Source organism: Astatotilapia calliptera, chromosome 19, assembly GCF_900246225.1.
Source record: "Astatotilapia calliptera chromosome 19, fAstCal1.2, whole genome shotgun sequence".
Lineage (NCBI taxonomy): Eukaryota > Metazoa > Chordata > Actinopteri > Cichliformes > Cichlidae > Astatotilapia > Astatotilapia calliptera.
In genome coordinates this window covers 30,264,800-30,288,228 of record NC_039320.1, presented here as the reverse complement: position 1 = coordinate 30,288,228, position 23,429 = coordinate 30,264,800, and the positions used below count along the sequence as shown (strand labels likewise).

The 23,429-nt window shown below is 43.3% G+C and overlaps 1 protein-coding gene across 1 annotated transcript in view; it reads right to left on the bottom strand.

Moving 5' to 3' along the window:
* Nucleotides 1-392: 392 nt before the first annotated feature.
* The window catches only part of rragd (ras-related GTP binding D), a 75,416-nt gene continuing 52,379 nt past the window's right edge, over nt 393-23,429 (bottom strand). The window contains exons 6-7 of the mRNA XM_026151962.1: nt 11,054-11,202; nt 393-1,408 (exon numbers count right to left, since the gene is read on the bottom strand). Of these exons, the coding sequence (XP_026007747.1) occupies nt 1,257-1,408; nt 11,054-11,202 (301 nt within the window). The 3' untranslated portion in view covers nt 393-1,256. The remainder of the gene's footprint in view (nt 1,409-11,053; nt 11,203-23,429) is intronic.

Genomic DNA, 23,429 nt, shown 5'->3' with positions numbered 1-23,429 from the left:
GAAATGAAACTGAGTGTTTAAGGAGCTTGGAAAGAAAAGTGTCTGGACTTCTTTAAGTTGCTTGAAAACGTTTCACCTCTCATCCGAGAAGCTTCTTCAGTTCTAGGGTCAAATGGTGAAGAAGCTTCTCAGATGAGAGGTGAAACGTTTTCAAGCAACTTAAAGAAGTCCAGACACTTTTCTTTCCAAGCTCCTTAGACTACGATGACCTGGATGACTGAGAACCTTCACAGACAAACTGAGTGTTAGTGGGTGGTTTCAGCAGGGAAGGCGCCAGAGAGAAATTCAGGGTCTGTTCCAGTCCAATAGTCTATTTTGCTTTGGAAGGTTCCTAACTGAAATAAGTCACCTGGAAGTGTCTGTGTGACAGCCATTATAAGAGATAGACATAGTTCGACATGAACATTTTTAATACAGGGAACAAGGAAACACTTCAGTCATCACATTTACTTACATTTTCACATTAACTTTTAGCTAGAAGACCCAGTTGTTAATGAAAATACTGTATAGAAAAGAGATGCTGACTCCACTCTTCTACTGAACCAAGGATGATAACTGACAAATCAGAACAGGTCTCACTCAACATAATCAGACATTTCATTTGGTCTATGTAAAGTTCCTATCAAACTAAATGGGGAGGGAGAGAATGTCCATTTCAGTGGTCAGTGGGACATAAAAACTGCATGTATGTGGCACCAGTTTAGCTCACTAGTTGAACAGACGATCATATGCCACATGGCTAAATAGCAGTCTGGGTCCAATCTGCAGTCCTTTGGTGTGTGTCTTCCCCAGTTTCTCTTAACACGTTCCTGGATGTAAAAAAACTGCATCTGATAACTCAACTCAAATCTGATAAAGAAAAAACCTTTAAGAGTTGGTCTCTTTGGCTGAAAATACGGTTTAAAAAGCTTTTCCATCACAACTTCCATACTTCACTATACAGTCGGAGAACTTCAGTTTCCAAAATTTTGTTGTACAATGACAATAAAGGGATCTTCTATTCTACTGCCTCTTGTATAATTCTTTATTTTAAAAGTATTTTTTTCACATTAACACACTAATTGGTTCAGGTTCCCATCATAAACATCTTCAAATGTACTTAAATATTAATTTTTTTGTGTAGTTTAGTTTTCTTGTGTTCTTTTTGCCCAGTAAAAATAGGCAAGTGAAAGACACTGGGGGGCTGAATGGAGCAAATGATTCACACTAAGAAAACAATTTAAAAAACCCATCAGGGTGCAGCTCAGGTACAGTTGTTAGTGGGTGCTGCTGCACACTCCGCTGGTCAGAGTCAGTTTACTCCACCTCCTCTGGTTGAGGAGTTTTCGGCTCTGTTGAACCTTTACGCGAACATCAAAAACCTCCTGGATGGCTTTTTTGAAGCAGTGAAAGTTGTAGTCAATCAGTCCTGTCAGAGAGAGGACAGAATCACATTTGTTAGAAATGAAAATACTTTCTAGCACTTATATGATGTCTGAAGAACAACCCTTAAATACAAGGGAAAGTCCAAAGGTACCATATCTGAGGCCATAAAAAAAACAAAAAATGTATAGATCTAGATTTGGTTTTCATGGTTTCTTTACGGTCATCTATTTGTGCATCATTGCACTGGTTTTGAACACTCTTGCTCATTTTGTCAGACAATAGAGCACTTTTTGTGTTTGGGAGTGAGATAACAAAACTGTTCAGAGGGTACCAACCCTCTCCCCCGACTCCAGCGTTTGGCAGAATCTAAAAGAGTTCAAGCACAGTCACACCTTAAGATTGTAAACTGCACATGCTCTGTCCCTCCCTCGCAAACAAATTTCTTTAAAGGTGAGGCTGAACAGTAGATCATCTCCATGGAGACTTTTAATCTCAAGGGGAAAGAAAACTCTTCCATTGTCACTCACTGAACATTAATATCCGCCTGTTACCAAGCAACATGAGGTAGATAAAGTCAGATGAAAGAATAACAGGAATGAAGCAGAGCTAAACTATAGGTATACAGACACCGAGCACAAAAACTGAATGTAAAGTGTAAATGCTGACAGCAACATCATACAAGGCCCTTATTAAAAAAATCATGAAGGTGAAATTTAGCACCTCAGGACATGATAAAATTGCAAGCACAACTGTCCTCTAAAACCAGAAATGACAAAATTTTCATAAGCCTCCAGGAAAATAATGAAATACGCCATGACCTAGTTGATGAAATTCATCTCAAAATTGTGTTATGGTTCCTTTTTGGAGCCAAGTCTCATGATTATTGACCATTCTCTCCAGCTCACACACAATAACAACCAGAAATGGAGGTAATGAATAGTTACAAATACAATGACTGATTTTAAATTGTGCTTTGATGTGAAAACAGAGGAGTTTAGAAGGCCCTACATTTATAAACTAAGATGACTGAATGGAGATAGGACTTTGAAGGATCGGTGAGTTTAGCTCAGAGTGACGCTGAAAAACTAGTTCATGCATTTATTACTTCCAGGCTGGACTACTGTAATTCATTATTATCAGGAAGTCCTAAAAAGTCCCTGAAAAGCCTTCAGTTAATCCAAAATGCTGCAGCAAGAGTCCTGACAGGGACTAGAAAGAGAGAGCATATTTCTCCTGTTTTGGCTTCCCTTCATTGGCTCCCTGTTAAATCCAGAATTCAAAATCCTGCTCCTCACATACAAGGTCTTAAATAATCTGGCCCCATCTTATCTTAATGACCTTGTAGTACCATATCACGCTACAGGCAGGTTTGCTGGGACAGACAGGGTGAGTCCCCGTGTTCTCAAGGCCAGGAAACCAGCGATCCCTGTTTCAATCCAGGAGGTAAATGTGGAGGACTATAAATACCTATACCTCAGTCTCTATACTCCCAGCCGTTCTTTACAATCTTGCGGTCAGTTACTTCTGGCCCAGCCGAGGCACCAACTAGGGGTGATCGTGCTTTTGCCTCTGTAGCACCAAACCTATGGAATAGTCTTCCTGCTACCATTCGTGCCTCTGACTCCATTCAATCATTTAACGCATGCTTGAAAACTTACCTATTCAACCTGGCTTTTCTTACTCGCTAATTCTCACCGCTCCTTAATTGCTGTATCCCTACTCATTTCTCTGGATAATCATGTTCTCTCCCTGTTTCTATTTACTAATGCTTTTTGTTTGTTTTCTCTACTTTCTGTATTTTACCATGTTTTAACGACTTACTGTTCAGTGTAATCTTTTACCGTTATTTTAACTGTGAAGCACTTTGGTGTACACCCTGGCTTTCAACGTGCTATATCAATAAAATTGTATTGTATTGTAGATAAGTACACGTCTCTATTTTCTGAAGGTGGTTGAGTCTTTTCATATCTGTCAGACAATGCTCAGGATTTTCCATGAGTTTGCTGCAGCCAGTGCCATCCTCTATGATGTGTCATGCTGGGGCAGCAGGTTGCAGATAGCACCAGATTCAATAAACTGGTCTGCAAAGCCAGTAATGTTGTGGGGAGGGAGCTGGACTCTGGAGAGGCAGATGTTGTCCTACATAAGGACGATGCTGGACATTACCTTCCATCCACTTCATGACATGCTGGCCAGTCACAGGAGGACGTTTAGTGAAAGACTACGATTACGCAAATACACCACTGAGGACACAATAATTCATTTCAGCTTGTGGCCAATTCTTTGAATAATTCCACTAAGACAGACACCCTAGATTAGACACCTCAGAGTAGTGTGAAGTGGGGTTGTCAGCTTAATGCTGACAAAACCAGAAGCAGAAGTCCACAACACCAGGCCAGCTCATTCGCATAAGTCTCACATGATCGTGAAGATGCTTCATAGAAGAAAGGCTGGGGAACCAGGATTGTATTAGTGGGGACTAAAGGGATTAGTTGAATGAGGATCACAGTGCTGACGGCAAGTTAGAGAGTGTCTGATACTGTCTGGCCAATCAGATGCTGTGCTCATTCTCTTATGTTTTTACGACAACCTTTCAAAAAAGGTTTATTAACAAAGTTGTAATTTAACAACAACATGAACTGCAGGGCTGTTTTCTGTGGGGATGAAGAGAAGGGTACATTTTAAGCAGGTGAGTGGAAAGACATGCAGGTAATCTGAGTTTGAATCAAAATCCAGTAAATTCCAAACATGCAATAAGAGAATCTGATTAGGCTGTGAGCTTTGTGGAAGAAGAGATGAAAGCGATACTAGAAAAAATGTAAACTACTAAGATATGATCTGGCAAAGGTGGAGCAGTGGAGCCAGTCCTTAAGCACAGTTTTTTTGAAGTCTGTCAGCAGCACCAGCTGAAGGGCATGTCTTCAGAGATATAGAACAAAGAGGCAACCATGCACACACACATGCACATAACAGAATGAAGAGACAAAGAGAAGGAGAGCGAGAGAGAAGTAAAGAGAACGGGACAACAAGGAGACAGAGAAAGCAAAAAAGAAATCTGCCATTGAAAATGAATGACATTTGGCTACTATAAGTCATGTAAAGAGTTGTGATATGAGAGATAACCCTCAAATCACGAAAACTGTTTTGTACTGATTCACTTGTGATCCATAATGCAAAGAAGTTAAATAGAACTACAGTACAGATACTATTTCTTAAACAGAACAAATCAAAATCGTTCACTAGTGTTGCTAACTACATAATTCAACTAACGTGCCATTTCAGAGTGCCCAGCCTACTAAACATTGTTTTGATATTGTTAAAATCAATCAACATCAAAATTCAGGGAAAGGAGACAGAAAGAAAAAGAACAGTGATTTCAACTGAAATTTGGACAGTTGTTACAGACAATTACAATAGTAACAATAATAACGTTTGTTTGTTTTTTTTTACTTAGCTAGACAACTAGTATAAAATACGAGAGGTTTATACTGCACCGTGATTACCTCTGCAGTAAAACAACATAATGCACACGTGACTCGTGCTTTTGAATTGGCTTGATGAAAAAAATTACACTGTAAAAAATTTTGTTTGGGACATTGAAGAGCCATATGTGGTATCTTAATCTTTTTCTTCTTCTTGTAGCCATCCTCTCTTCTTCCTTCCTGGAATCTTTTGTCCCATTTATCCAGATGTCCACACCATCTAAACCTTGCTTCTCTAATTTTGTCTCCAAAGCATCTGACCTTAGCTGTACCACTGATATATTTATGTCTAATCTTTTCCTTTCTGGCCACTCTCAAAGAAAATCTTAACATCTTCAACTCTCCATCTCTAGCTCCGCCACCTGTCTTTTTGTTTGTTCCACCTTCTCCAAACCATTATAGCAGGTCTCTATAGCAGGTATTGAAAGCTTCGCTGTTACATTCATTACCCTGTCATTCACAGACATGTATCCGGTCTTGGTTCTACTGACTTCCATTCCTCTACTCTCCAGACCATGCCTCCACCTCTCTAAAATTTCTTCCACCAGCTCCTCACTCTCACTACAGTGTTGTCTAAGAACATCATAACTCATCTGTCAAACTGTCCATCACAGCGCCAATGACAAAAAAGGGCCAATCATGGATTTCCTTCTCCACCTTCAACTGATATGTCACTCCTACTACACACCTCATCATTATCTTGCTGATCTCATGAATGTCATCCACCACCCTCACCTTGTCTGCCACTCCTGACTTCTTCATCCAGTACCATATTTTCTCTCTTGCCACCCCATCATATGTTTCCTCTAATTTCACAAAGGCACACAGAAGCTCCTTCTGACCTTCTCTATACTTCTCCGTCAGCACACTCGTAAGTCATACTGCTGCTCGTCAGCTCCATTTTTAGCTTAGCTTCAATAACTCTTTACACAGCTATATAGCTAATCACCTTTATGCCTCCAGAATTATTTAAGCTCTGTCTATCACTAGCAATGGGAATCACTAGTGATCCCAGTAGTCCAGTTTCTTGGAACTGTTAGTTTAGTTCCTTCTCTTTTGAGCAGGAACCATCTGCACTCCACATTGGCTGGAGTGCAGGGGGCAAACTGATTGAGAACACCTGAGTTGGACCTTCACCCCAACTCAGGTATTTTGGGCCTGGGTGCTGTGCAGCTGGGTCTATCTTGTGGGAGTGGGAGACCAACATCAACTCCATCCTCAAAAAGACCCAGCAGAGGATGCACTTCCTGAGACAACTGGGGGAGTACAGTCTTCCACAGGAGCTGCTGATCCAGTTCTACACTGCGGTCATTGAGTCTGTCCTGTGCTCCTCCATCACAGTCTGGTATGGAGCAGCCACTAAACAGGACAGGAGCAGACTGCAGCGGACTGTACGGGCAGCAGAAAGGATCATCGGCACCCCCCTGCCCTCCGTCCAGGATCTGTACCTCTCAAGAACCAGGAAACGGGCAGGGAAAATCATCACAGACCCCTCACACCCTGCACACAGACTTTTTGATCTGCTGCCCTCTGGCAGACGGTACAGAAGCCTGCAGACCAGGACCACCCGACACAGGAACAGTTTCTTTCCCCTCGCCATCTCCCTTCTTAACAGTTGACCTGTCACACTGCTCCCACTGCCAGACTGCAACTGCACCTTATGTACATTCTGTAGTATTCACTCCACCTCATTCATTTCTGTATTTTATGTATATAAGTTTAGATTCGTTATTTATAGTTGGTTTACATAGCTTTGTGTATGTATGTGTAATGTGTATATATAGACACGTGTGTGTGTGTGTGTGTGTGTGTGTGTGTGTGTGTGTGTGTGTGTGTGTGTGTGTGTGTGTGTGATTTACATTGCTGTGCTTGAGAGCCTCCATCTACCGGAACCAAATTCCCTGTATGTGTCTGCACATACAGTGGGGCAAAAAAGTATTTAGTCAGCCACCGATTGTGCAAGTTCCCCCACTTAAAATGATGACAGAGGTCAGTAATTTGCACCAGAGGTACACTTCAACTGTGAGAGACAGAATGTGAAAAAAAAAATCCATGAATCCACATGGTAGGATTTGTAAAGAATTTATTGGTAAATCAGGGTGGAAAATAAGTATTTGGTCACCTCAAACAAGGAAAATCTCTGGCTCTCACAGACCTGTAACGTCTTCTGTAAGAAGCTTTTCTGTCCCCCACTCGTTACCTGTATGAATGGCACCTGTTTGAACTCATCATCTGTATAAAAGACACCTGTCCACAGCCTCAAACAGTCAGACTCCAAACTCCGCCATGGCCAAGACCAAAGAGCTTTCGAAGGACACCAGGAAAAGTATTGTAGACCTGCACCAGACTGGGAAGAGTGAATCTACAATAGGCAAGCAGCTTGGTGTGAAAAAATCAACTGTGGGAGCAATCATCAGAAAATGGAAGACATACAAGACCACTGATAATCTCCCTCGATCTGGGGCTCCACGCAAGATCTCATCCCGTGGGGTCAAAATGATCATGAGAACGGTGAGCAAAGATCCCAGAACCACACGGGGGGACCTGGTGAATGACCTGCAGAGAGCTGGGACCAAAGTAACAAAGGTCACCATCAGTAACACACTACAACGGCAGGGAATCAAATCCCGCAGTGCCAGACGTGTTCCGCTGCTGAAGCCAGTGCATGTCCAGGCCCGTCTGAAGTTTGCCAGAGAGCACATGGATGATACAGCAGAGGATTGGGAGAATGTCATGTGGTCAGATGAAACCAAAGTAGAACTTTTTGGTATAAACTCAACTCGTCGTGTTTGGAGGAAGAAGAATACTGAGTTGCATCCCAAGAACACCATACCTACTGTGAAGCATGGGGGTGGAAACATCATGCTATGGGGCTGTTTTTCTGCCAAGGGGACAGGACGACTGATCCGTGTTAAGGACAGAATGAATGGGGCCATGTATCGTGAGATTTTGAGCCAAAACCTCCTTCCATCAGTGAGAACTTTGAAGATGAAACGAGGCTGGGTCTTCCAACATGACAATGATCCAAAACACACCGCCCGGGCAACAAAGGAGTGGCTCCGTAAGAAGCATTTGAAAGTCCTGGAGTGGCCTAGCCAGTCTCCAGACCTCAACCCCATAGAAAATCTGTGGCGGGAGTTGAAAGTCCGTGTTGCTCGGCGACAGCCCCAAAACATCACTGCTCTCGAGAAGATCTGCATGGAGGAATGGGCCAAAATACCAGCTACTGTGTGTGCAAACCTGGTAAAGACCTATAGTAAACGTTTGACCTCTGTTATTGACAACAAAGGTTATGTTACAAAGTATTGAGTTGTATTTTTGTTATTGACCAAATACTTATTTTCCACCCTGATTTACGAATAAATTCTTTACAAATCCTACCATGTGAATTCATGGATTTTTTTTTCACATTCCGTCTCTCACAGTTGAAGTGTACCTCTGGTGCAAATTACTGACCTCTGTCATCATTTTAGGTGGGGAACTTGCACAATCGGTGCGGATACTTGGCCAATAAACATGATTCTGATCTGATCTGATCTTGCCTTCATCTTTGCTCTGCTTGTCCTTCAGGGGTCAGATTTGTTTGCATTTGGTATGGTTTGCTTTGCTCTTACATTTGGTGAGTGCACAAAGCCTAACAATGATTAGTCTATTCCTAATGTTCCTTTCATTAGGGATGGCTTTGTTTCCTTGGTCGGAGGTGACGATAAAGACCCAGTTAAAATTCCGAGTGACACAGGAATCTATGACTTCTATATAGTGAACTCTGTGCTGCCCTTCTCAAAGGAGTCTGACACATGTGACTACATCCTCAGTTATGGGATGGGTTTCACCACTCTTCCTGTTCCTTTGCACAAGCTCAACTTGAATTGCAAGCTCTTCCAAGGTGACATTTCCATGGGAGTACGTCCAGCATTGCCTGTTGATGGTGTTCATTTTATTTTGGGCAATGGTAGCAGGGTTTGGGCAGATGTTCCTCCTTTAACTATTGTGACATCTGTTCCACTGTCTCAGATGAAGGTGTTGGTGAGATTCCAGAGGTTTTTTCTGCTTATGTGGTCAGACATGCTATGGCAATGACTGATGGTGACATACCCTCGAGAAGTGTGACTCTGAGTTGAAGGTTCCGTCTTTAAACGAGTTTCCTTTAACAGTTTCACAGAATGATCAGAGTCTGAAAGATTTATACAATCGAGTGTTGCCTGAAACTGAAATAAACAGCCCAGCGTGTGGTTTATATGTTGCATAATGGTCTGTTGTTTCGAAAGTGAATCACTCTGGCTGACGGCGTTGTTAGAGATGCCATTTTGAAGCTGGTAGTACCGCCCAGTTGTCAAAAGGCTGTGACACGAGATAAATTCCAAATCACATTCTCCTGGGAGTAATTACGTAATATCAATATTACATATTATGCTTCATTTGGACACGCCCACTTTACTGAACACAAGCCTTGGGGCTTTAGTGTCAAATGTATCATTGCCTCCAACAAACATTTGACCACACATAATGCAATTAATTTGCATGAATGTAATTGCTTTGATATGCTGCTTAGCGATGGTGGTGCCTCTCAAAGCAGAGCCAATGAGAATGGCAGGAGAGGGGTGGAGCAGTGGGTTCAGCGTGTGGTGTCAGGGGAGGCTGACCAACACACCTGTTCTCCTTCGACTGGTCGTGCCTGCCCTATCTCAGTAGGATGCCAGGACGTGACGGGAGAGCAGTGTGCTACACGAGAACAAGACAGCTGGTAAGCTGCACAGGTAAAGAAAATGCAGACTGCACTGTAAATTAAAAAAAACAAAACAAAAAAAGCTGTGCGCCTTGAGTCCTTTATAAAACAGAGGGCAACTACTTTTCACATAGGGCCAGTTAGGTTTAGATCATGTTTTACTTTAATTAAAAAAACCACAATTTAAAAACTACGTTTTGTTTTTATCCAGGCGCTAATATTAAAATTTGATCATCTGAAATATGCAATTTGGACAAATATGCAAAAAATAAATTAGGAAGGGGCCAAATTAATTTTTCACTGCACTGCAGTCATCTTTGTAGTGTATGCCTGAATTCTGTATAAATCTTTACCAGTGTTGCACTTGATGAAGAACTTTGGATACTTAATCACATAATAACAAAGCAACTTTACAGGCATTTCAATATGAACACAACGAAATTTATCACACTTTGAAGTGGTTCCTCAACTAGACTGAAGAACTAAACATGTTCTGTGCAAAAATATAACTGTTCATTTTGACATGATCTGCCATCTCTTTTCTGTTTTCAGCTTTCAGTGAGGGCTGTCAGCTGTCCCGTCATCTGTGTCCCCCTTTCACACTGTTTTTGTGTATGTTTAGGGTTGTCTGTTAGGCTTCAACACTGAATTAGCACAAAGATTTAATGAACCTGCTGCTAGATGTTTACTCCTGGTATCTTCACTGTGGTAAGACTTTTTTTTGCACAAGGGAAAAGTTTGCATTCTAAAGTGAAAGAGTATGTTGTAATCCAAAGCATTTCCTGTAAGTAACCAAGTAGTTTTGGTGCTTAAACCGGACTGAAATAGTCCTTGAAAAAAGAAAGAAAACTCAAACAAAAGTCTAAAATGGAACTCCTACATGGGATGCTAATCCTTGTTTTCTGGGTGAAATTGCATTGTAACTCAACCCCACCTACCTACAGAAAATATTTTTTCCTGTTTTAATACTTCCAGACCAGGGGTAGGCAACTCCAGGTCTCAATTGCCAGTGTCCTGCAGGTTTTAGATATTGCCCTTTGTCAACACACCTGAATCAAATGATTAGTCCATTACCAGGCTTCTGGAGAACTGTTGGGGAGGTAATTTGGCCATTTGAATCTGCTGTGTTGGATCAAGGACACATCTAAAACCTGCAGGACACTGGCACTCGAGGCCAGTAGGAGTTGCCTACCCCTGTTCTAGACTCATTGTATTTAGCACTAACCTGCATTATAAAAATGGTCCTAGATAGGTAACACCTGGATTATGTTGGTAGTACTTTAAAGTATGACTAGAAGGGTTCCTGACCAATTCATATCAGTGTGTGTTGAGCTGAGGATAAGAATGTGCTGTTTGTTAATTTCCTACTTGCACGGGATCAATCCATCTTTAACTTAAGAAAAGAAAGCATGATAATGAATTTCGCAATAGGGCTACTTCCTGACATGCTTATAAAGGTAGTGAATATTAATGAACTGACCTTTCCTAGCAAAGCTTTCCTTGCGGAGGAAGCAGACCATGGCAAGAAACTTGGTGACCTCTTTCAGGTATATGACTGTGGTGTTGTTCAGGTGAATGATGGCCATAGAGTCTTTGTCATGGGGTAAACCAGCTTCAGTGTTTGGCATACTGAAGGAAAGAAGACAGAAAAAAATAGCTCAGATGAACTTCAAAGATAATATTTAATTTTACATAATCCTGAGACACAGTGTAGGCTTTTACTGAGGGAGCATTATATTATAGCTTCATTTTTTAGCAGGTTAAAGAAACCAACTGCCTAGGTAAATAACAGAGTCCTGCTTTTATTAAGAACTCACCCAGAGGACTTTCAAAATGTAGCAAGAAAGTTGGAGAGAAAAGACGTAGCACCCTGAAATGGATAGATGGATGGATGTATAGATTCTCTGCAGGTAATCTAAGTTTGCAAAAGCACTGAGGAAGAAGCCTGAACTTTCACTTTTCATCCAAATTCAGAAGTACAAATCAGCATCACTTTCTCTTCTTTATGCTGTATCAGAAATCCTTCCTTACAATCCTTACAACCCCCCCCCCCCCCCCCTCCCACACACACACACACACACATACATTATCACACCAAAAAAGTTATCTTCATGGGCTTTCAATTTCCACATCATCTATTTCAATCTGCAGTTGTGAGTTTGAGAATTTAAAAAAACAACATGATTTAAAATGTACTGTCATCAGCAAATAATACTAATTTTAATATATCAGATATCTTTACAAATGTCATTTATACATTTATATAAAAACGAATACATAAACCTGAGGAAGCAATGTCCAAGCATGATAAGGATTATTCTCTCAACTTCACACTTTTAACATGCATCTGGACAAGTCTTCGGTGATTTTTCCTGGAGTCATCAGGTGTTTTGAGTCTTTCAACGTTATATACCCTCACCCAGGTGGGGGTGATCAAGAGTCACCCATCGCTCTCCCCACTGGATCCACAACCATCTTGACACAACCTCTGCGACCTCAGTGACCAACTTGATAACCTTGTGCTTGCTTGCGCCTGTGATGCCCAGCTTGCTGAAGGTCCTGAAGCAGGACTGGACAATGAATCCTCTGCACCCACCTCTGTGTTCACACCTCACTTGCCGCCCATCCCTTCTACACTTTTCTACTAGCCCTGGATATCCTTTTTCTCTCATTAGATCCTCCATGTCATGCTTCCAACAGTCACTTCTATTAGGATGACCTGCTTTTTGGCTTCTGAGATCAGACATGATGCTGATCTCAGGCTTCCCTGATTAGCTGCCTAACTAAGCCTGTGTGCCTCCAGATATCCTGACACTTTTGGGATTCCCCGCTTCTGGACTGAAGTGTCAAGGTAGTTGTGCCTCAGGAGGTAGTCTGTTAGATGCCTGGCAACAATGGTGAAGAAAATCTCAGCTTCAACACTAAGAAGGGAAATAATTCTGAATTGATCAATATTTTTGGACTCTTCCTCCTCTGGAATCCACACCCCTTCTGCAAAACTCCACTGGTAAGCTACCTTGCCCCCCCTCCAGATCACTTTGAGGAGCATCCAGAGTCTGTGGAGTAACCTAGGGCAGTTGTTATACACCTTATACAGTACTCCAGTCAGCCCTGGGGGGGGGGGGGGGGGGTCCTCTCGCCGTCTTGACCACCTCCTGGACCTCCTTCCCACAGGGCTCCTTCTCGTCAAAGTCCTGTGTTGGTCCAGGAGGATCTATTAAGGCTCCCGAATTTAACTCCATAGTTGCTTATTAGATGATGGTCTACTCTGTTTTGGAGCAAGTGAGCTGGCCATTGTGCTTCTGTCCCAGCAGCTGTTTCATAAATCCAAATAGATTTTCTAGAAAGACAGCTAGCTTTCTGGCCCTCTCCTTCTTCTGCCTCCTATGCTCCTCAGTCCTTCTCAATGTTAGCAGCTTCTTCCACAGGATGCCACGCAACTCTACGAGGGGTCCTTTCTGAGCATGTGAATTGTTTTTGCTCGGTTGTTCTTCGTGTAAGGTTTTGCTACACTCTCCAGCACTCAAACTGCTCAGCTGCTTGGCTGATGATGATGGTGGCCTCATTGTCTGGAGGTGGTAGTCAGCTTCTCCCTTGGCTTTTGCTTCCAAGATGGCATCGACATCATTGTTGAACAGTGGCCACTCCTCCTTCTTACAAGCTTGGGGCCACTTGACCTATGTTCTGATGACTGGTCATGTGTCACTTGGAGGTTCTGGGCACTCTGAGGTATCTCCCTGCCTGGCTCCTCCAGCATGTCACCAGAAGACACTTTACCCTACCGCCTACTGGTGTTGGCCAGAGGGGCCGATGGCGCGATATGGCAGCCTCGCTTCTGTCAGTCTGCCCCAGGGCAGCTGTGGCTACAACTGTAGCTGCCTCCACCAGTGTGTGAATGTGAGAGTGAATGAATAGTGGCATTGTAAAGCGCTTTGGGTGCCTTGAAAAGCGCTATATAAATCCAGTCCATTATTATTATTATTATTATTATTACTTCATCTTGACCTGGTGGATTTTGGGGCTATACAGGTTCTTACAGATTTTGTTGCAAATGGATCTCATAATCATTATTATGTTTCCATTGCCATGATCTATTATCATTTGGTCTGTCTGACTAGGATTCTCATTCTCCCTCACTCTCATGCTCTCGGAACCCTTGGGGGTGTTTCTCCATAGGTCAATCTGTAGCTGTAAACAATTTTTAACCCAATGCAGTACAACCGCCTTGACCCCATACCATTCCAGTTTTATTTCATGATCAAATGTAGTAATACTCTGCCTGCATACTGTTTATGATGTCTAGTGTTTGTAATCTCTCAGTTTATTCAATTAATGCGGTTTGATCTGAACCCATATTGAGTGTTAAATGGACTGATTCTTACATAGCAGTTTTCTACTCTCCCAGAGTACTCTATACAACATGCCACATTCACCCATTCAAACGAGCACTGTTTCTATGCTTTGGAGTCCTTTCGAACTACCATTCACACATATTCATACTCACACATATTCATACTCCAATGGATGCATCGGAGAGCAACTTGGGGTTAATATCTTGCCCTGCATTTGGCAGGGGAGCCAGGGATCGAACCGCCAACCTTCCGATGAGTAGACGACCTGCTCTACAGCCACCCAGAGAATAACTAATATTTATCTAAGAATTTATCTAATTGTTTATTGAACAGTTTTTCTGGGATTTTTGAGAATTGTGGTAGTAGACAAACAGGCCTGTAATTTATGGAGTCAGAAATTTTAGCTAGTTTCATTCTGTTTTTGAACTTGCCTCTATGATCTTCTTGACAATTTTCATTGAAATCAGTGGATGTTTTTTATTTTCATTCATTTATGATATATATCAATTATTTTTCATCCACTGCTGTAAGAAACATTGAGTAATATATATATATATATATATATATATATATATATATATATATGTTAGGGGTGCAACGATACACAAAATTCACGGTTCGGTTCGGTTCGGTTCGATACTTTGGTGTCACGGTTCGATATTTTTTCAATACAAAAAAAATGTTCATGCCTTTTTAATTTGTCATTTATTAAAATTATAAATATATATTTTAACTCAAAAGTACAGTTTTTAAATTTAACCCTAACCCTTGTGCGTGTTTTTTATTTTGACAGCGAATGCGCACCTGCGGACCACTTATGTGCAGCCCTGGTTATTTAGCTCATCATATTGCAGCCACAGAAATTCTTTTGTCCATGAAACCATAAAGCTGCACTTTCTTTTTGCCTTATAGTCTGATTTGTCATAACTTCTCCATTTTGTGGTAAGCTTTTCTTTGGCTGTCACTTCTTCACCCTGACCTGTCTTATATGGCTCAGCAGAACTAAAATATATATCTGTCTGTGAAGGTTCTCAGCCATCCAGGTCATCGTAGTCAAATATATATCCTGCTGCTTTTACACACGCACTCACATAAGCTCAGCGATTCTCTGCGCGATCAACCTCTCACATGTTTAAGCTGCGGGAGATTTCACTTGTCATGTTTGCATAGTAAGCTAACGATTAATAAGACGATGTCAGAGGAATTGGTGCACAAATTATCATCACTCACAGATCAGTGCTGTCGCTCTCTATACACAGTTCACACGATTGCAAAGTGAAAGCAAAAAACAAGCGCAAATTCAAACGCGATTTCAATATGTCACATATTGACAGTGGCTCACCGATGCCAATGACATAATTACCCAGCTACATTTCTGAAAGAATGCAAAAGCATTGACATATATTTTTCCTTCCTACAATAGCCCGACGGGCAGGGCAGAGATAGATTTTGGTAGCCCGACTGAAAAAAATCGCTAGCCCCCGGACGTCGGGCAGGCGATATTGCGAGCCCTGTATCTGATTGAGGAATCACTCATCTTTGGAAAAGAGAGTTTATTACAGAGAAATGTCTCTTTCCAAAATAAAAGCTATACTATCCGCTTCTTCTGGGCTATAATCTCAGCAGCATAAAGAGAATCACGTGCTAACAGCTGTCTAAATGACTCGGCTAAAGTTAGTAGCATGCTTGTTGTTTTTGTCTTTGCACTAGGATGATGTCTGCGTAAATGTGCAGTCATATTCGTTGTGTTCCCACTAGTGCTTTCAGGTTAATCTCGTTGAAATGACCTTAACGCCACAACACGGCAAATCTCCGTTAACGAGCTACGCCGATCGCCCCGTGCATGGGGCTAGACGGCTAACACGTTAACGAGCTAACTGCGCTAACACACTAGTTCCCACCAATGTAATTGAGCATTGCGTGGCACATCCAACATACTGTTTTACTTTAGTCCATGACTCGCTTACCTTCAGGGTCATACGTCACATGAAAACCAAAATAATTCCAAACGCCAGATCTGAATGAGGGTGGGGGAGGTCCATGTTGCAAGGGGAGCTTAACTTCTGTCTCGCTAGCTTGCCCAGCGCTCTTCCTTCTGACGATGCTGTCTGTGTTGAGTGCTCAGTGAATCTGCGTTCGACTACTCCGCCTAGGCTGCAGTGTCGACCCTAGGCGGAGTAGTCGAACGCAGATTCACTGAGCGCTCAACACAGACAGCATCGTCAGAAGGAAAGTTGATAAAATAAATTACAAATTTTGTATTGTTCGATACATATGCGTACCGAACCGAAAGCACTGTATCGAACGGTTCAATATCGATACGAATATCACACACACACACACACACACACACACACACACACACACACACACACACACATATACACATATACTGAACAAAAATATAAACGCAACACTTTTGTTTTTGCTCCCATTCCCCATGGGATGGACGTAGAGACCTAAAATTCATTCCAGATACACAATATAACCATCCCTCCCAAACAGTGTTCACAAATCAGTCCAAATGTGTGGTAGTGGGCACATCTGCTATATTGAGATAATCCATCCCACCTCACAGGTGTGCCACATCAGGATGCTGATCTGACATCATGAGTAGTGCACAGGTGTACCTCAGACTGCCCACAACAAAAGGCCACCCTGGAATGTGCAGTTTTTTGCACTATTGGGGGTCTGGGGACCCAGAACCGGTCAGTATCTGGTGTGACCACCATTTGCCTCATGCAGTGCAACACATCGTCGCATGGAGTCTATCAGATTGTCAATTGTGGCCTGTGGAATGTTGGTCCACTCCACTTCAATGGCTGTGCGAGGTTGTTGGATATTCGTGGGAACTGGTACACGCTGTCGTATACGCCGGTCAAGCACATCCCGAACATGCTCAATGGGTGACATGTCCGGTGAGTATGCTGGCCATGCAAGAACTGGGACATTCTCAGCTGCCATCTGCCCTGAACAATGTGAACCATGATTCATCCGTGAAGCCCACACCTCTCTAACGTGCCAGACGCCATCGAATGTGAGCATTTGCCCACACAAGTCTGTTACGGCGACGAGCTGGAGTCAGGTCAAGACCCCGATGAGGACGACGGGCATGCAGTTGAGCGTCCCTGAGACTGATTCTGACAGTTTGTGCAGAAATTGTTTGGTTGTGCAAACCAATTGTTCCAGCAGCTGTCTGGGTGGCTGGTCTCAGACGATCTTGGAGGTGAACCTGCTGGATGTGGAGGTCCTGGGCTGGTGTGGTTACACGAGGTCTGCGGTTGTGAGGCCGGTTGGATGTGCTGCCATATTCTCTGAAACGCCTGTGGAGACGGCTTATGGTTGAGAAATGAACATTCAATGCACGGGCGACAGATCTGGTTGACATTCCTGCTGTCAGCATGCCAATTGCACGCTCCCTCATTGCTTGTGGCATCTGTGGCATTTTGCTGTGAGACAAAACTGCACATTCCAGGGTGGCCTTTTGTTGTGGGCAGTCTGAGGTACACCTGTGCACTACTCATGATGTCAGATCAGCATCCTGATGTGGCACACCTGTGAGGTGGGATGGATTATCTCAATATAGCAGATGTGCCCACTACCACACATTTGGACTGATTTGTGACCACTGTTTGGGAGGGATGGTTATATTGTGTATCTGGAATGAATTTTAGGTCTCTACATCCATCCCATGGGGAATGGGAGCAAAAACAAAAGTGTTGCATTTATATTTTTGTTCAGTGTATATATACATATATGTGTATATATACACATATAAAAACACACCCAGCTCGCCCCTGTGGGCGGTTTATCCTTCAAGCTCGGGTCCTCTACCAGAGGCCTGGGAGCTTGAGGGTCCTGTGCAGTATCTTAGCTGTTCCCAGGACTGCGCTCTTCTGGACAGAGATCTCCGATGTTGTTGCGGGATCTGCTGGAGCCACTCGCCTAGCTTGGGAGTCACCGCACCTAGTGCTCCGATTACCACGGGGACCACCGTTACCTTCACCCTCCACATCCTCTCGAGCTCTTCTCTGAGCCCTTGGTATTTCTCCAGCTTCTCGTGTTCCTTCTTCCTGATATTGCTGTCATTCGGAACCGCTACATCGATCACTACGGCCGTCCTCTTCTGTTTGTCTACCACCACTATGTCTGGTTGGTTAGCCATCACCATTTTGTCGGTCTGTATCTGGAAGTCCCACAGGATCTTAGCTCGGTCATTCTCCATCACCCATGGGGGCATTTCCCATTTTGACCTTGGGACTTCCAGGCCATATTCGGCACAGATGTTCCTGTACACTATGCCAGCCACTTGGTTATGGCGTTCCATGTATGCGCTGCATGCTAGCATCTTGCACCCTGCTGTGATGTGCTGGATGTCCTCAGGGGCATCTTTAGACAGCCTGCACCTGGGTTCTTTCCTGGTGTGATAGACCCCAGCCTCTATGGATCTTGTGCTCAGAGCTTGTTCTTGTGCTGCCATGATCTGTGCTGTCTTTCCGTCCAGCTTTGTCCAGCCACTGGTAGGACTTCTGGATGTCAGCCACTTCTATGCCATACCATATGGAGTAGGGGCCTGTCCTTCCATGATGGTTCCTCCTCTTGCTTCTCTTCTTTCTCTGGTTTCTGCTAGCATGTGTCTGTTGTGGCCATCTTCCTGATGTACTGATGGATGTTTGTTGTCTCATCCTGGATAGTGGTTCTAACACTCACTAGGCATTGGCTTCCTTTCTTTTGCTTAGCATACAGTCTCAGGGTGCTTAATTTGGGCTGAAACACTGCATGTATGGTAAGGAGCTTCCTTGTCTTGTCAGTGGCTCCTATCTCCTCCCTTTGGCCAGCTTATTATCTAGGTGTTCATTGCCCAGATCATGTTCTTCCCATTCAGCTGACTCTTCAGGACTTGCCTTACTCTCTTCAGGTATTTGGTGGTTCTGGCTTCTCTAGTGGCCTTTTCATAGTTCCTATTTGCCTGCATGATTCCCAGGTACTTGTAGCTGTTCTCAATGTCAGTGTCTGCAATGTTGCCTTTTTGAGAAGAGGCCCCCACTCATATCATTGAGCTTCTTCAAACTCATTCTCCAAACCGGATCCACGGATAGTGGTCTTCTGGCTATTCCGCAGACTGGTTTGAAAACAAAGTACGATCCCGCTTTTCAAACATTAACGCCAAAAGTGTGGAACAGTTTACCTCCCATTCTACACACCATTGACTCTTCTTTTAAAAAAAACAGCTGAAAACTAATCTATTTAGACATGTATTTGGGTAATGTTCTTATGTATTATGTTGTTTTTGTCTGATGTATTTTTAAATTCCCTGAAAAGCACTTTGCAATAGACTCTTGTCTTAAAAAGTGGTATATAAATAAATTTTACTTCACTCTTTTTCTACTTCTGTTCATTATGATTTAGGGTTTTTTTCATATCATTATAAAAAAAACACTGATATGAAATTATTAAAATATTGTTCTTGCACATAGTACATTTTTTTTGCAGCTGCTCTATGTATACTAGATGCTCCTGTTCCTGGTCATTTCAAAACATGCATCTCTTTGATTTTGTATGCTCTATGAGAGTTTGTGATGCGTTCAAAAGTTTAATAAAAAAATGTATACCTCATTCATAAAAAAGAAAGATTTGTAACTATCTATAAAGGCTCTGGAGGTCCCTATATATGCACATAAACTGTGTCAAAAAGTTCACCGCGTGCATGCGCGAGTACTCCTTGCTGGCGTACTTGCGCTGTGCTTTGCTCGATGCAGGTGTGAAGTAACTCAAAAGCCAGTTGCCATGTTCTTTCTACTGCGTCATATGTCTGATGTGTACTAGGAGTGTCTAACCACCTTATAATAATACACTCATTGCAGTGCTTTGGACTTTATGACTGCTAAATGCTAAAAACACTGACGCCACTATAAATTAATGAATGTTTTCAGAGTACAAGAGTCTAATGGTGTAGTTGTCCTGCACCATTAGAGGCCAAACTTGAGGCTGAGAACACTCTTTTTCATATTCTATCAGCTGTTGCAAAGTATTTTAATGAGCAAGGGCCTGCTGCAGTTTTGGCCCAGTGGGTGTGTCTCTCCTGCCTTTGGTACCACTCTTCTGTTTAGTTTACTCTAACCAGAAAAGGAGACCAGAAAAGAAGAGCTATAGGGCTAGAGAGCTTTTGGCTAGGGTGTGTGTTGAGCTTCACTCCTAAACTCAAATAGTGACCTAGATTCTGACTATGGTGTGAAGGCACTCTTCAAGCAGGAGGATTTCTCTGCATATCAAGATGGCAGGAAAGTGCCTTAACAACACCGATATTGTGAGTCCAATCACCTGTTTATTTCTGCGGTTGCTCCTTCAGGCTGGACAAACTGAGCACAGTTTGTTTGGGATTCCCTTTGCTGATCGATTGGAAAACGCGAAGTGGAAGGTAGGGTTAATCAGTGCAACTGGCTGCCTCAGCTCTCTCCCCTTCTTTCCATTCACCAAGCACTAGGTTATTTATTTGGTTGGCTTTGTCTGATTGTTGTACACTATTAATTGTATTCAGTTAATAAATTAGTGTATTTTGATTGAAGTCACTTGTCTCCCATTAATTCCATGATGTAAGTAAGTACAATTTTATTTGTGATAAAAATCACAACGTACTTCACAGAAAAGCTAAAACATAAAAACAGAAATCAAACAACAGCAAGTTTAAAAAGATGAGTTTTTAGCTTTTTTTTTTAAATGAAACCACTGAGTCCACAGATCTCAGGCTCAAGGGAAGGGAGTTCCAGAGTCTGGGGGCTACATTTACAAACACTCTATCGCCTTTCGTTTTCAGCCTCGTATGATGGACGACCAGCAAGCCCTGGTCACATGACCTCAGGGACCTGCTGGGGATGTAAGGATGTAAAAGATCTCTGATATACGTTGGTGCTTGTCCATGCAAAGTCAAAATCTTAAAGTGGATTCTGAATTTTATGGGGAGCCAGTGCAACTGGATCAGCAGAGGTGTAACGTGAGAGTATTTAGAAGAGTTGGACAGAAGCTTTGCAGCAGCGTTCTCAACAACTTGCAGATGATCCACAGAGGCTTTACATAAACAAGTGAACAAAGACTTACAATAATATAAACAAGATGAGACAAATGCATGGATGACCATTTCTAATTCTGAGCGTGGTACAATGGGACTCAGCTTAGCAATATTTTTTAAATGATAAAAACAGGAGCGAACCAGTGATTTAGCATTAGTGTGAAAATTATTTGCTGTGATGGGTGAGAAGCTGGCAAATGAGACTATGAAGCATCCTACTCTGAAGAACAAACCAGTGGATTATTTTTAAAGAAAAATTGTTGGTCACAGTGTGTAAGGCTATTCATGTGGCTTTGCTGGTTATACTGCGCGGTGACCTCCCCTCCCCCCCAGCCCCCCTTTTTTATTTAGGGCACTGCATTTCACAACATAATACCAGATATTGTGTGTGCATGTCTTTATGCATCATTGTATGGTAGGTAGGTGAGAGTGAATGAGTGACTGAATGAATGGTCTGTCGACTGCCCGTGGCTTCTGGAGGGGTGTTATTCCTTACTTCCCACCCTCATTATGTGATACAAAAGAAATATGAGCAGGAACCACAAGCATGTTGAGGGACTGGCTGTGTTAGTTCAGTGAGAGAGTCAATAAGTACTGTGTACACTTATTAATGCTTTTTTATTTGGTTAAATACGAACAAAATTACAGAAGTGCTGCCACGTGTCTGGCCAGAAAGAAAGGACCAATGTGTTTATTTGGTAGTTCAATAAAAAGCTTCAGTTAGTTAAGAGTGAGAAAAAAAATTGTGTTCACATTTGCAGATTTGTCTTGTTATACAATATTTGCAAATGAGACAATGAAGCATTCAAAATTACTTTGTCACTTGTAAACTAAACATCCTCCTCTGAAGAACAAACCAGTGGATTGTTTTTAAAGACAATTTGTTGGTCACAGTGTGTAAGGCCATCTATGTGGCTTTGCTGGCAATACTGTGCGGCGACCCTCCCCCCAACCCTCCTTTTTATTTAGGTCATTACAGTTCACAACATATTACCACACAATGTGTGTGCATGTGTGGTTCGTGGTGGGTGACAGTAAGCTTTCTGGGGGGTGGTTATTCCAGCTTCCCAGCCTCACAATCAAGTACTTTTGTGAGACCCACACTCTCTCTGTCTCTCTCACATTCACACTTACACTACACGATTTTGTTGACTTATGTATCTGTGCATATTCAAAGTTTTGTGTTCCAGGTGCTGTATGTTTGTTTTTACTAACAGGTGCAGCAGTTGGCGATACATGCATTTCTATTTGTACTTTATCCTTATATATCACATTGTAGCGGGTCAGGGCTGTTTGGGGTTTTGTTTTGACAGCTATGTTCTGTTGTTATGTTGCCATGGTTACAGGTGACGCTCTCTCTCTGCGACTGTGTGTTTCTGGGTGGGGAGAGTGCCATTTTGTGTTGTTGTTGTTGTTACGCTAGAGATGCGTCGAGCGGGTGTGTTAGCGTGGTGTGTGTTCGTCCGTGAATGCTAATAAACGGCTGTGCTCCTCTGTCTCCTCCTTGTCTGAGCTCGCCACATTGGTGTCAGAAGTGGGATAGCTCACCCTTGCCGTAAGGGAGGGAGACATTTGGAGGCTGGAGCAAGCCGTCGAGGAGAGCATTCGCTGCCTGGGAAGCTGACGATTGAAGAGAGAGGAAGCGAGCGGCCGTGTAAGTCCCCCGACGGGTCCCGACGGGTCCCGACGGCGCGAGCGCACCGCGGACGCTAGGACAATGCTTCATGGGCTGCCTCCCATGAAGCAGGGAGCAGCTGACCAACCGGAGCCGTCGACCGGGGGAGAGCCTGGGCTCCTTTGCATCGGATGTGTTGCTGTATGCTCGTCGTGGCTACCTGGAGTTCCCAGCAGCAGCCTGTGAGGAGCTGCTTTTCTGCGAGGACTTTTTCCAGAGTGACTACACCAACACGTCCGCCTGGCCATGCTTCAAACTCTCCGTGAGGCACTCCTTGAGGCTGAAAGGGCAGAGCTGGTGCTCGCCTCGCGACCTAACCAGCAGGTGACCCCCCAAACTACCCCCAAATCAGAACCGCAGACTACGACAGGGAGGGGGAGGTCGCCAGAGATATGCCAGTTGCAGCCCTCTGCCCTGGAGGCGTCCCCGTCGACTGACTGACCGTTGCTACCGGTGCAATGAGCCTGGTCACGTGGCGCGCAACTGCCTGGCGCCCGCACCAAAGACCAGAACTATGTGGCCTCAGGGAAACAAGAGGGTGTAGTGAGGGGACCACCGCTCCAGCTTCCTGCCCCCCCTCCAAGAACGATGCACGGTGGTGGGCCTAGTCGGGCACCTCAAGGGACTCTACCTGAGCTGCTGTGATGAGGACCAGCCCTGCCGGGCCCTGGTGGATACGGGGTCTACCATTTCCCTAATATGACCTGGTGTGCTCCCTGGAACGTCTGGGCTGCTTGTGATGGGTTGGTCGCCCACCGACACC